This window comes from Haemaphysalis longicornis, unplaced genomic scaffold (genome assembly GCF_048455015.1).
Source record: "Haemaphysalis longicornis isolate Haplotype H1 unplaced genomic scaffold, Haemaphysalis longicornis Haplotype H1 scaffold_7, whole genome shotgun sequence".
NCBI lineage: Eukaryota > Metazoa > Arthropoda > Arachnida > Ixodida > Ixodidae > Haemaphysalis > Haemaphysalis longicornis.
Genome location: NW_027526422.1, coordinates 167,357,552 through 167,370,893, shown reverse-complemented (window position 1 = coordinate 167,370,893; position 13,342 = coordinate 167,357,552). Strand labels below are relative to the sequence as shown.

The 13,342-nt window shown below is 49.3% G+C and overlaps 1 protein-coding gene across 1 annotated transcript in view; it reads right to left on the bottom strand.

The window, feature by feature from the left end:
* The window catches only part of LOC144146649 (putative ATP-dependent DNA helicase HFM1), an 88,213-nt gene that overhangs the window by 50,850 nt on the left and 24,021 nt on the right, over positions 1-13,342 (bottom strand). Inside the window, exons 8-10 of the mRNA XM_077678585.1 lie at positions 12,198-12,445; positions 10,661-10,708; positions 4,812-5,001 (exon numbers count right to left, since the gene is read on the bottom strand). Of these exons, the coding sequence (XP_077534711.1) occupies positions 4,812-5,001; positions 10,661-10,708; positions 12,198-12,445 (486 nt within the window). The remainder of the gene's footprint in view (positions 1-4,811; positions 5,002-10,660; positions 10,709-12,197; positions 12,446-13,342) is intronic.

Here is a 13,342-nt window from a genome sequence, read left to right as displayed (position 1 = left end):
CTACCGTCGGCTTCGCAAAAGCCGACGAAAGCCCTTCCGTGTTTCCTGATCGATGCGAACTTGCATGAACGGCTGAAATGACTAAAACGGGACTAGAGTGTGCGCCTTCCCACTCCTATCTCTTCCTCTTCTCCCACCCTTTCTTTTATCCCCTGAACACCCCTCCCCCAGTGCAGGGTAGCAAACCGGGCTACACACCTGTTTAACCTCCCGGCCTTTGCGGCCTTTTTCTCTTCCTTCCTTCCTTCTTGCGTGTACCTTTCACAAGAGAAGGTACCAACGCAATACTTTACCAAACACGTAAACAATCTGTCGCCTTGCATTCGTCTGACCTACAGAATCGAAACTAACGGCTTCACTGGCTCGATCCAGAGCAAAAGTTATGGCTCGCCCAAGCTCCTCGACTTTGCAGAAGTCAAGAGACCTTGCTCCACAGGCGGCGGCTTAAAGCAGCATTGACCCGAAAGTAGCTGCACGAAATCGGATGCGATGACAGCTTCGACTGCCTTCTGTGCGGAAACTATTCACCAGTGGATTAGTGTTTGCCCAAAATACACTAGTGAGTGAAAGGACCTTTAGACACTCGCCCTTGGACAATCGCCCTCTGTCCGAACAAAAGAGTTTGGACACGTAGGCTTACACAAGAAACTAGAATCGTGCCATCAAAACGCTGCTAATATGACTCAGGGAATCCCCTTATTCTCGGCTCTAGGTTTCGAAACTTCACAAAATTCGGAACAATTTCTCATATTTTGTTATACTTTCTCATGTAGACGATACTACGATGTGAATCGGACTGTGATAGTGTATTACTGCGCCCCGTTTCATGCTGTACGTGCCTTAAATGTACACAGTTCATTGTTCGCTCACTGTCATTTCTCATACCCTCTATTTTCATTTCTTCCTCTCTTTGTCATCGCTATCCTTGCCCCAGTAGGAAGTAGCAGGCGTAAGGACAGTCTCTAAGGCCGACCTCTTCTCCTTTAAATATACTTTTACTCTCTCTCTCTCTCTCTCTCTCTCTCTCTCTCTAAAGAGAAAGCTAATAAAACGGCTTTGAGTTTCATTGAGTGAGTGAGTGAGTGAGTGAGTGAGTGATACCCCTGTCAATCGTGCCTATTTAAGTCTTAGGCAGAGTGCACTCGGGCTCCCCGAATGACACTTTGGCTGTGCGCCGCTAAACCACGAAATAAAGTGCCCTTCGCCCTGATGTCAGTGACGATAGTTGGCCTAAAAATACCACAAAATTACTTGAAATTCCACCTCTTTGTCGCATGAGAAACAATGTAAACGCTTTATTGTGTTTGCATCGTTCAACACTGCAATCGGCGTCTCTCACAAGTCCACAAAAAAACGCCGTTGGGACTGTGATTGAAGACCGGCGGTCATAATTTCGTTGCTATACGCTTCGCAGCGAATCGCAGCAGCATTATTGTGGAGGGAAAATTATCAGAGAGCGTGGATTGTAACCGAAAAGACTGAAACACGAACACAACCTCACCAGGCGGCTCTGGCACGTCATTGGGCGAGGGAATATTTTCTTTCTCGCCACTGCTTCTCCTTTCGTAAAAATAAATCAACAATATATCCTTAACTAACTTTTTGCATAATTTATAGGCATCTAAACGCTCGTTCTTTTATGTCATTTTTCCCGATTTTAAGACCCCTGTGGCCGAAACAACTCCCTCGGCGATCCCGCCCGGGTAAATCTTAAAGTGCGTTCGGTGGTAAGTGTCATTTGCGTTTGCTGTTTATCTGCACCCGAATGGCACTTCAGCCGAGTGCACTCAGTACACTTAAAGTGACACTGAAGTGATTTGGAAACATAGCGATATTACTAGCACAAATTGTGGTCCGGAGTCTATAGGCCATGTTTCGCCCACTCTGAGTGCGTTTCCGCGAATTCATTTTGTAGAAAAATTAATTCGAAAATGTTGTCCTCCACTCTGCATCATCGTCCATTTTCAGTGGCGTTTTCGTGTAACTTCAGGAGATGACTTGGCCTGACTCCACGGCTCGCCGACCTTCCGACAGAGTCAGTCGGCCCAGCGTTTAGTCCGCCGGCCGACGATGGGCAGTCGCAATTCGTTCGCTCAGTTGAAACTAAGCCACGACACGATTGTGAATGGAAGAATGTGCGTTTTTTTACTTCGTTAAGCGGAAACCACATGGAGCTATTTTTGCGAGCGACGCGACGAGCAATGCGACGGGGATCCGCAATCGCTTGTCCAAATCGCTCGCTGAGGCAGCCACGTGAGAGCGATCGCGCGAGTGACGCGACGAGCGATCCTAATATTTCCGCACAGTGCCCAACACGATTATCGAAGTACACACTGCCGCAAGGTTTTTTATGTGCGCATTTGGCACAAAAACTGGAAATAAACGTATTTCAGTGAGCAGAGGGTCGTACTTTTCTAGGATACACTGTGCCGCCGCTCTCCCCTTCCCCTCGTTCTCTCCCTAAGCCGGAAGTTGCGCCCCTCAAGGCTCCCCTATTGGCTAGACGCTCAGGCCACTTCCGGGAGGTGAGCGACTTTTTCTGGTGACCCAGAACCGAGCGATTCGATGAGCGATTTGTCCCGCGGCGAAAAGTGGTTCGTCGCTGGTCGCGTCGCTCCCCAAAGCGCTTGCAAAATCGCTCCATGTGGTTAGCGCTTTATATTGTACACTGTATCAAGCTCCAAGTGCAGGTTGCTCCATACAAGCACTGCTGAAGCGCACATGCGACGCTTCGCTGACTGTACCCTAGTAGAAAAATCAAAGGCCTCTCGAAGGCGGGAGAAGAGCCAGCGAACGCAATATAAGTACTACTAAGGAAATAATATCAACTTAAACTTTTACCCTACGGCGTAAAACTAGGGAGCAGGAAGCACTTCTTCGCGCTGGGTGGACAAGCACAGCGGTCAGAAGCGCGACCACACATCTGCGAACGCTTTTCCGTCTAAGAAATGCCATTGCTAGATGTGAGATATTATAGAAATTTGGGTGGATGCTTACTGCACGAGCCCTATACAACAAATAGTCACCTAAGCTGCTTTAAATGCTAAAACTAAATAAAAGGGTAAACTGATTATACATTATATACCTTATATTTCCAACGCCGGCAGCGCTGGCCTTCAGGAGTGCCTTTATGAATTGCACAACGCCTTTATGAAGTGCACAAGTTGCAGACGCTCGATTTGGAATGGCTACCTCTACTAGAAGAACTGTGTACGTTTAATGTTTATTTCAAGTTTTTCCACCAGCCGAAGTTCGACCGACGGTTTTTGATCTATCCGTGACGTGTTGTGTGGGAAAAAAGGTAATGAATAAAAAAAAGGCAGCGCTGGACCAGTGGTCTGGAGCGCTACGTATGTTATTTTGCGAGTCGCAAGTTCGAATCCCCGAGAGTACGCCTTTTTATATTTTTTTGTAAGTTGATTTCTTCGTTTTCGGTCAATGTTTTTTATACTGGATTTACCATTTCTGGGCCGTAACGTTCACTGCTCTGCGGACGAGTTCGCAGAACGCGCGCCGACCGACACTGACGCGCTAGCGAGTTCTCGTTGGCGTGTTGTTGCCATAAGCATCGACTGCTGCGGGAAGTGGGCACAGGCCAGAATCAGCAGACTATTGGCTTGGAGCGAACACGCTTTTTACGATACAGGCATGAGTGAGGCAAGCTGCAAAGATGGGGGGAAATCGCATGTCATTTGAGCGTCTGCGGTGACGCGGAGGACGTTCATCCACTGCGTAGGCCCCGGCTAGTGATTGCTGCGATTCCATGCGGTCCTGGGAGGCTTATATTAGGCATTTTACAGGCGACAAGATGGCAGAAGCGCGGTATGACGATTATTGACATATCGAGAATGCCCATCCAACGATAATGTCGGATGTCAAGCATGTTGTTTTACAGAACGGAAACCGTAACTTATTTGAATACTAGTCTTGGACATCGTCCAATCACGGTGCACCTCCTCCCGACGTCACGGCCTTTAGTTGGTGCGGCCGCCGCAGACCACCCAGGTAGTTTTTCTTCTTTCTGGCTTTATAAGGTAGCTACCGACTTATCCACCGGATAATAAATGAAAAGTGTGTTAATTTGAGCCAGTCTGCGCACTGCAAGCAAAAGCGGGAGATTGACAAATTCACTTCAGTGTCCCTTTAAATAGGCACGTTTGACAGGGCTATGAATGAGTGAGTGTGCGAGTTAGTGAGTGTGGGCGAGTGTGTCAGTGCGAGTTAGTGAGTGTGCGAGTGCATAAATTAGTGAGTGTGCGGTTGTTGAGTTAGTGTGCGAGTGAGTGAGTGAGAGAGTGAGTGAGTGAGAGTGGGATGGTGAGTGTGCGAGTGAGTGGGTGTGCGAACGGGTGAATGAGTGATTATGCGAGTGAGTGAGAGAGTGAGTGAGTGAGAGTTGGTGTGTGAGAGTGCAAGTAAGTGGGGCTCTTCAATTTACACTCTCGGACTCACCGCGGATAGTCAGCGGGTAGTCCGAGGAATCCCCGAAGCCATAGGGATGCATGGGAAAATCGAATGCTGGACTGCTTTTCGGGGAGTCCGCGGTGAGTCCGAGACTGTAAATCGAAGAGCCTCAGTGTGTGTGCGAGTGAGTGAGTACGCGAGTGAGTGATTGTCCGAGTGAGTGAATGGGTGAGTGTGTGCATGTGGGAGTGCATGAGAGAGAGAGTGAGTGTGCGAGTGAGTGAGTGAATGTGCGAGCGAGACGAGGAGCAATGTTAGTGAGGAGACGGATGGACGTCTACAGGCGTTTCTGCCCGGGCTTCCCTTAAAAACACCCGACTCCTTTCAGAGCGTCTGATAGCACGTACCGTAGTGTCCAGGGTTGCGCAGCAGGCGCACGTAGAAGAATGTGGCCCTGGCCCAGGCCACGCATCCGTACAGATCGGCGCGGAGCAGCGACTTCAGGGACAGCTCGGCGTTCAGGTGCTCGGCGAGGCTGGGGCACAGGAGGTTGCTCTCCAGGACAGTGCGGCCCTGGCACTGAGCGTCGTAGTGCGCCTGCGCAGTAGGGTATACACAACGTTGAAGTTGCTACCCATGTCTGTTTTACATTTACAACCCAGCGTGCCCTCCTCCTCGCAGTTACAATGCACAGCGTATTGGCGGCGGTTACGGGTTCTCCGTACAGCCCACCGCCACCAAGTCACGTGAAATTGTACACCGGAACAAAGGGAAAGCTTTAGTGAACCGAAAACACGCTTGCGCTGTCAGGTTGTCTTGCCAATTGGGCAAGTACCCCTGAAGTCTTTGTAGCGTGCAATAAAGATTTTACCATGGTTGGTCTTAGTTTTACTTCCGTATTTTTATCTGCCCCTGTCGGGGATAAGAATGTAGGTGGAAGTTTTTTGCGACCTTTCACTTGATTTACCCTCTACATTTCGACCTCTTACTCGGGGTTTCTATCCCTCTATCGCGTATACCGGTTTTCCGCCCTCCCTATTACGTGCGCTGCCCAACTCCACTAGTTTCTCAAAGTAAGCGATTGAGTTTAGTCCGCATTACTTAAGTCCCTAATCAGTGACAATGTAGTCGCTGCACTAAGCAGCGACAGGGTGCGTTTGCGAATGTACATATTAATGGCAGCAAACAAACTAACCATGGATTCATGGCTAGTGTAAATGCTGATTCTGATATGTGCGTTACTTTTCACGTTTATGACCAAAGAAGTTCCCAATTTCATGTTCTTTAAACCCCAGCTTTATTTCCACAGTTTCTCGGAAATTTCTCTCTGCACTTGGACGAAGCCCAAAACCACCGCGGTACGCTGCCCAACAAGCCAGCGATAGATAGCGCGTTGATAGCCTCTCGATAACAACCTCCCGGTGCAAAGGGTGAAGAGAGTGATAGGAAAGCCGAAGGGGCAGAGCTGTAGAAGCCAAAGATTAGCAGGAACCCAGTTGTGATAATGGGATGGCAAATGACATGTACAGAGGACGCGATGAAGAATCGCCAATGAACCCAGAAGGGGCTCCGAAGGCGTGCCGACTACATGTGGTATATATATACACGGTGCGGGATGCCAAGTGGCCAGGGGCTTGGTTGCTGCAAACCGGGAACTTTTGACGCCAGGGTAAGGTAAGGAAGTTTCCTGTGGTTGATTTGAACGCTCAGTTAGCCCATGCAGGCCGCGAGATATGTTCGTACGTGACAGTGTAGACTTCAGCGATCGCCTGATAGAGCGGTTAGGAGCGCTGCCAGCAGCTTTTTTTCAATTGAGTTCCAAATATTCTCGAAGGCGGAATTCACAACGAGGGAATGCAACAACCCTTTAGAACTGATGAGCAAGCTATGAAAAGCATTCGAAGGCGTAGAGTGAGCTATATACTCACGCACGGCGTGAAAAGCTCAATGAAGATGTTCAATTAAAGTTCGGGAAAGAGGTAACAGGTGTGTACGCTCTCGCGGAAACTCATCTGCGACATTTGGAGGTGGAGCTACACGTTTTTTTACGTCTCTGCCTGAAATGGGTGCAACCGGATGGCGCTGCCAGTAGTGCTTGGGTCCTGTGCACGCTCATCGGGAGTGGAGAGAATTGGGAAATGAAGTAGCGCTGTGAGGAGCCTTTATCGGCCAGCCGTGCAATGGGCGTGATGTAGCTCGCCTCTTGAAAGCAAATGAGGTTAAAAGGCAAAATGAAGGAATTTGTAGATTACCGCAGATGATATAAAGCAGTTAGAAACAAATAAGGCGAGATGACATTGGAGGGAGATATAGAGGCCAGCAAGGACGGTCAATGACTTGGGAACCGTTCCAATCTGTGTGTCCACACTGATTGAAACAGATAGTGCTGGACATGCGCAAGGAGCGGAATCTTGTGGTAAGTTAACCGGAACCATAAATGTGACGAAGCGGCAACGTGGGATTACAGTAATAAACAACAAGCGTTGGTTTGCGATTATAGTCCATGATGCTTGAACTTTAAGACCTTCTAAGCTGCCTTCATGCCTTCGCGTTTTCCCATAAGCACGTCTATCAGTTCATTCTGAATAATGTGCTTGACCTGTAACGCGTTTTCAAGGAATTGTATAGTGCCTCCTTTACTCCTGCGGTTTTCGTGTGTAAGCCCTACTGGACGCGGTCCCATAGCGGACGATTTCACCAAAAGTTGGTTTGGTGTGCGAAGAGTGCGGTGGTGGACGCCAGAGTCGTCGTTAACGAAACGGCGACCAACCTGTCGTGTTAGCTTTATGATGTCCGTGAGATCAACGATAACTGCATACTCCGCCTGTTGAATAAAACAATGCATGCAACTACGGTCGCCAAGAAAATTCACTAGGTAGCATAACAGAGATCCAAGATGCATTTTAGACTGTAAGCCTTTTTTTCACGAATTCTCTTTGCACGCTTTATTTGCTCCAAAATTTTACAACAGCTGTGTTCTCAACTGCGCCTATTTCTGAAGAAGCCGCCCACACTGTTGTATTCGAAGGCCCTGTTACTGCTGTTACCCAGTGTGACTCTTCCATGGGATACCCGCCGCGGTGGCTCAGTGGCTAAGGCGTTGGGCTGCTGAGCACGAGGTCGCGGGTTCGATTCCCGGCCGCGGCGGCCGCTTTTCTGATGGAGGCGAAAAACAAAAACGCCCGTGTGTACGAGATTTCGGCGCACGTTAAAGATCCCCAGGTGGTCAAAATTAATCCGGAGCCCTCCACTACGGCGCGCCTCATCGCCTGCGTTGCGTCGGCGCGTTAAACGCTACAATCAAATCATCTTCCATGGGATGCTAGCATAACATGCCGGGAAACATTAGCGATGGCTGTCCAGTATACTATATTGCAAAAGATAATTTGGTGCTGGTGTGTACGATGTAAACATGAGCAGACATGACTAAGAAGCCCGAAGAGTGGTTCACGAACGATATTCAAGCAAGGTTTACAGCAATCTCTATACGGGGTAGTTATCGTAACTTTGAGATGGCCTCGCGTTGATGAGGCGAAAGTGTTAAATACTATTTGTTATCGTTGGTGCGCGTTAGTCTTCAGTTTTGCGCCCAACACTGTGGAGAGTTAAATAGTGGATACCCGCTTCGCGGCACGCACGCCTGAAAGGAGCCGCTGGTCTCTTCGCTCGGCGACTAGATTCGTCTCCACGTCACGGGTCACGTGGAAAGACTGCCCTCCGATGGGGCGGCCGGACGGGGAATTCCGTCAGCGCAAGAATACAGGGAGACGCGCCGGAGGGACTTGGTTTGTAAACGGCTGCGACAGCAGAGGGAACTATCTCTTTCCTCCTAGGCTCGACACAACATCGTCCACCATCGGCGACGGAGCCGAAGTCATAACATGTAATTACTTGCTAAGTCTCCAAAAAATGGTTTAAAAGAGCAGCTTTGCTTTTATACAATTACAGTTTTCGCTATCGTTGAAGTGAGACTATATTACCGCCACAGCTTGAACAACTTCATTTGTGCTTGAGCTGCTAAATTAGAAAGGAAGCCCGCAAGTCAAACGCACACTGTGACTTAGCTTTGACTACAACCTGTACTCTATTACCTAAGTTTCTGCCTCTTTTATGGAATTCTATAGCTTACTGGTACAGGTGCGCGAACACTTTTTTAGTGTTATTGGTTCGGTCTTTATTAATTTGTAATTTTAATAATGGGAAGCATAGTTTGGTTTAGCTGACAAGCTTCGGGTGGACCAGCAGTTCCAGCAGACCGGAGTGTTCGATATGCCCGGTATCAGAGCGTAAGACTGAGCACCCGCCGCGGTGGCTCAGTGGCTAAGGCATTGTGCAGCTCAGGGGCGCGGGTCCGATTCCCTGTCGCGGTGGCCGCTTTTCTGATGGAGGCGAAAAGAGAAAACGCCCGTGTGTTCGAGTTTTCGGTGCACGCTAAACATCCCTGCAGGCGGTCAAAATTAATCCGGAGCCCTCCACTACGGCGTGCCTCATCACCTGTGTAGCGGCGGTGCGTTGAACCCCACAATTCATCAAACAAAATCAGTATAAGACCGAGCCGGGCTTTCGGTAAAATGTGGGCCATCACAGTTCTCAAAGTTCTTGAAACAAGTGTTAGTATATCACAAATGACTTTTAGAATCAGACTCCAGCAGGGGATGGTGAATATTATAGTTTAGTAGCAAACTTCGGTTCAGATACTCAAGTTATGGCCCAGCTCTCACGGACACGTAGCAGCTGTTGTAGGCAGAGCCTTTGCGTCCGTCTGCTGTGGGTCGTGCGTCACGCAGAGGTCGGAGCAGGCTGTTAATAGAGAGTTTTAGCAGTCCGTCTGTTCCGTCTGTACGTAGTTACCGTGTTTACCGGGACCCGACCGCGCCTGCGGGCGCGAAAGGGCGAGGAGGAACGGCGAGGGCGCGCACACCACCGTGACGAATGCGCGGACATGGCGAAGGCCGGCCGCAGAACTAATCCCCCTACCGCGACGAATGCACAAGCGCCCAGACGAGTACCGGTCAACACGGTAACTACGTACATGACGGAACAGACGGACTGCTAAAACTATCTAATATTAAACCCGCGTTATTAAGCCGGCGTCTATCCGATTGCTCCATTTCTACATGGTCAAAACTCAGTCCAAACTCAGACGAGAGCCAAAGAATTCGTCACGAGAAAGCTTCGCGTTCAACCATCGTCGCAGTTAGACGGAGGGGTGCATGATTTTTTAAATGGCTGCGTCTAATCTCACGGCAGCCTTGATAATTACCTCCGGCAAATTCTCGCGGCAGTTTTCATAAAAAGCTGGCTGGCCTAAAATTTGCTGAATGATATTACGGCCCAACGTACCCTAACATAACATGACCTCACCAAACCTAGCGTAATGTAACCTAACCGAACGCGTCATAACTTATCCAAATCCAGCCCAACTGCCTCAAAACCCGCCGCGGTGGCTCAGTGGCTAAGGCGTTGCGCTGTTTAGCACGAGGTCGCGGGTTCGATTCCCGGCCGTGGCGGCCGCTTAAAACGCCCGTGAGTACGAGATTTCGGCGCACGTTAAAGATCCCCACGCGGTCAAAATTAATCCGGAGCCCTCCGCTAGGGCGCGCCTCATCGCCTGCGTTGTACCGGTGCGTTAAACCCCACAATCAATCAATCCAACTGCCACAAACCTAATCTAACCCTTCCCAACGACACAGAACACAACCTATATTAAACTTAATTCTACCCATTCTACAAGTCATGTGCGTCGATCTCTTGATATAGTAAAAACCAAAGTAAAAGAAGTATTGACAAAATCACGACGACCGAAGTATTCTGAAAGCTAAAAAAAGAAACATCGCAATATCGTATTCCAACCTGAGCCCCCTCATTTAAAACCAAGTACTATACCATAGCGCTACAGAGGCCGCTGAAAACGCTGCTTTGTAGGATATCCTATAGAATCTCCGCGTAGCGTGCTTAGCCAATCAATAAGGGGCGACTGCCGTGAGAAATTTCTTATGTAATTCTCACGGTTTCCGGGATGATAGACACTACCTTTTTTAAATAAGTGCTAACAGAAACGTTTCTGCGTGTCTAGAAGCACCGGCTTATATTTAGAAAAAGGGTTGAAAATTAACTCTGATTCCTTTACCGCCTGGTATGTCAGAACCGGAAGAACGTGCATAAATCGTTTCCTCCGGCCCAATCGACAGCCTAATGCGTCCGCGCTTCCTTAGCGCCATATTGTCGACGATTACCATTCTGTACGTGAACTCACCTTCAGTTCTGCCTTGGTCATAATGACGGCCGTCCCACACGTGTCGAACTGCACAGGAAGAGAGGAAGAAAACGGTTGCGTCTTTGGCCATTGCGCCGAATGGGCCGAAATGCGCTTACCCGTGACGTTTGTCGTGATCGCTTCATTCCCACCAAGAAAGCGACTGCGCAAAATAAGCGGTCGGGCAGCCCGATCACAACACGCTACTCCACTCCCGCAATGGAGAACATGGAAAACGCACGTACTCTCATTTATCTTCGCAGTTCCAGCTAACAGAGCAGGTTAAGCCGAAAAGCGCCCATCATAACTTCCCCCGGAACGTGACTGGCGCCTGCACATTTCCCAGCAACTCGGGTAATGAATGTATTATTTTAATGTTTTTTTTTTGTCTACGTTAGAATACAACCTAAGGTCTTCCTTCCGTGTTTACTAAAGCATCGTGCATAGTTTACCCTGAACTTCTGTTCTACTTTCTCCGTGAAAGTATGGGCCCAGTTCATCATCGTTGCTTGCGTTCAAACATGTTTTCGTGCTGCGATGCGTTTATTCGACATTGACGCTCTATTGAAGACTATATATTCTTCCTTGGCTACCTAAAAGCTAAAATATTTGGTCCGGCCGTCCATCCGTCCGCCCATCCGTCATTCGACGACTCAACAACCGGACATAAAACAGTTTGAAGAGAGAGAGAGAGAGAGAGAGAGAGAGAGAGAGAGAGAGAGAGAGAGAGAGAGAATGCTCTTTAATGTGAACTGGTGAGGTCAGCCCTGCTAGGGACAAGGCTTGCTACACCAGATGGGGGGTGACTACGTTGATGAGTGGTGCATATCAGACATCAGGGTTACAGTAGGAAGAAGACAAACATGAAGCGTTAAAAAAATGAAAAAAAAGGACAAGAAAAACAAGAGATTGCTGCTAACAGAGTCCGGACAAAAAAATACAATTGAAATGAAAATCGTTAATGGAAACGCTCAAACAAAATGAAAAGTAAACGACGGGAAAAAAAGTAACAACACCAACCCAAGAAAAATAAATAGATGAACGCCACAGTGCGAAAGAGAAGATATCGTGACACACTTGCTCTGTCTCTGATCTAGAGAGATTTGTCCAGTTCAGTCTCTCGTAGGAACTGGAGCAGTACTTTTGTACCTAAGGTACTGTCAGCACTATTGGCCCAAGGCCCAAGAAAATGAAAAAGTTCGAGGCTGCCTCCATGACGTACACGAGAGAGGGAGCTCGCTGCAGTTTTTCGCGCAGCAGCGTATCGACGGCAGACGCAGAGCAAGTGATTTACAGTCTCGCGCACACCGCAAGTCCGGCACAGGGGGGAATCTTCCCAACCAATCTTAAACTTAAAACTCCGAGTAAACGCCACATTCAGGCGCAGTCGGTGCAGAACTCCTTTCAACAAGTTTGAAGAGAGCTTTAACACGACATATGTGCGGGGAAAAGCGTTGCAAACTGCTAAAACAGCTCCCACTGCTCACACCTGTCCACACTATTCAGCGCAGTTCTGTAAAGGAAAGTGTTAACATACCTGCGGCCTTCCGGCCCTGCCGACCATCTGCTCGAGCACCAGGTCCGGGTAAGGCTCGGAGCGTCCTCCGTATGTGGTGGTTCCCCGCACGACCACCAGGTGCGCGGGCAGGTTCACGCCCACGGCCAGGGTGCTCGTGCTGACCAGCGCGCGCAGCGCCCCCGAGCGGAACAGCGACTCCAGCGCCATCCGGTCGCCGACGTCGAGGCCCGCGTGGTGCCAGCCCACGCACGCGCGCTGCACCATCTCTGCACCAGGGCGAACCAGTGTTCACCGTCATAAATAACGAGGAAGAGGTTACCGGGACAGCCGCAGCTGAGAATTGATTGCCCAATTTCGCGAATTCAACATATCCTTATTTCCCGCACTAAGCTGTTGGTTAGCACGTTTATGCACTCGGTTTTACAAAGTGGACTATTTAATCTGGCTTTGCAGTGCATTTCGACACGCCAGTACGGAAAAGAACAGGCAACAGAATAACGCGAGGAGAATTTCCGAAGCCTAGTAGCACTCCATATCCAAGAGATACTTTTCATATGACAGACACGGCACCGCTATCTCTCAGTGCAGCCGCGGACGCGTGCATTACTCTGCGGAAGGGGGGGGGGGGGGGCGGGGGGGGGGCTTTTTGCGCTTAACATGCATCCCTATCGCCCACCACAGACACTGTGGAGCACATAGCGTCCTCCTTCCCCCAAAGAACAGTTGAGTAATCTCCGCAAGAATTTTGTTCAGGAGGTTACCTATAAAGCGCGCAATAAATTACAGATTGGTAAGCCCCCTGTAAAGCTCGGATGCAAGACCTGGGAATTCTTACAGCGTGATCGACGAACTGCCGCCCATGTTCGTGCCCACAGCCAATAGATGACTTTTTGTAGACTGCAGGGATGCTGTCTTTTGTAGACCTTTTGCAACCGAGAATACAGCTTCCCCCCCCCCCCCTTAACCGTATGTAGGGGGGGGGGGGGAGCTGTTCTGACCTACTCGTTTTCAAGTCGTTGTGATCACTGTAGAGCCATGAGCTCAATTCGGCTGCAAGAAAGCGACAGCGAGAGCTCAGCCGGGAATCAGCAAACATATAAATCTGGCGGTTGCCGGTCTTGGACACGTGAAGAAGTCGCTACAAATTAGGCAACAAACTTCTA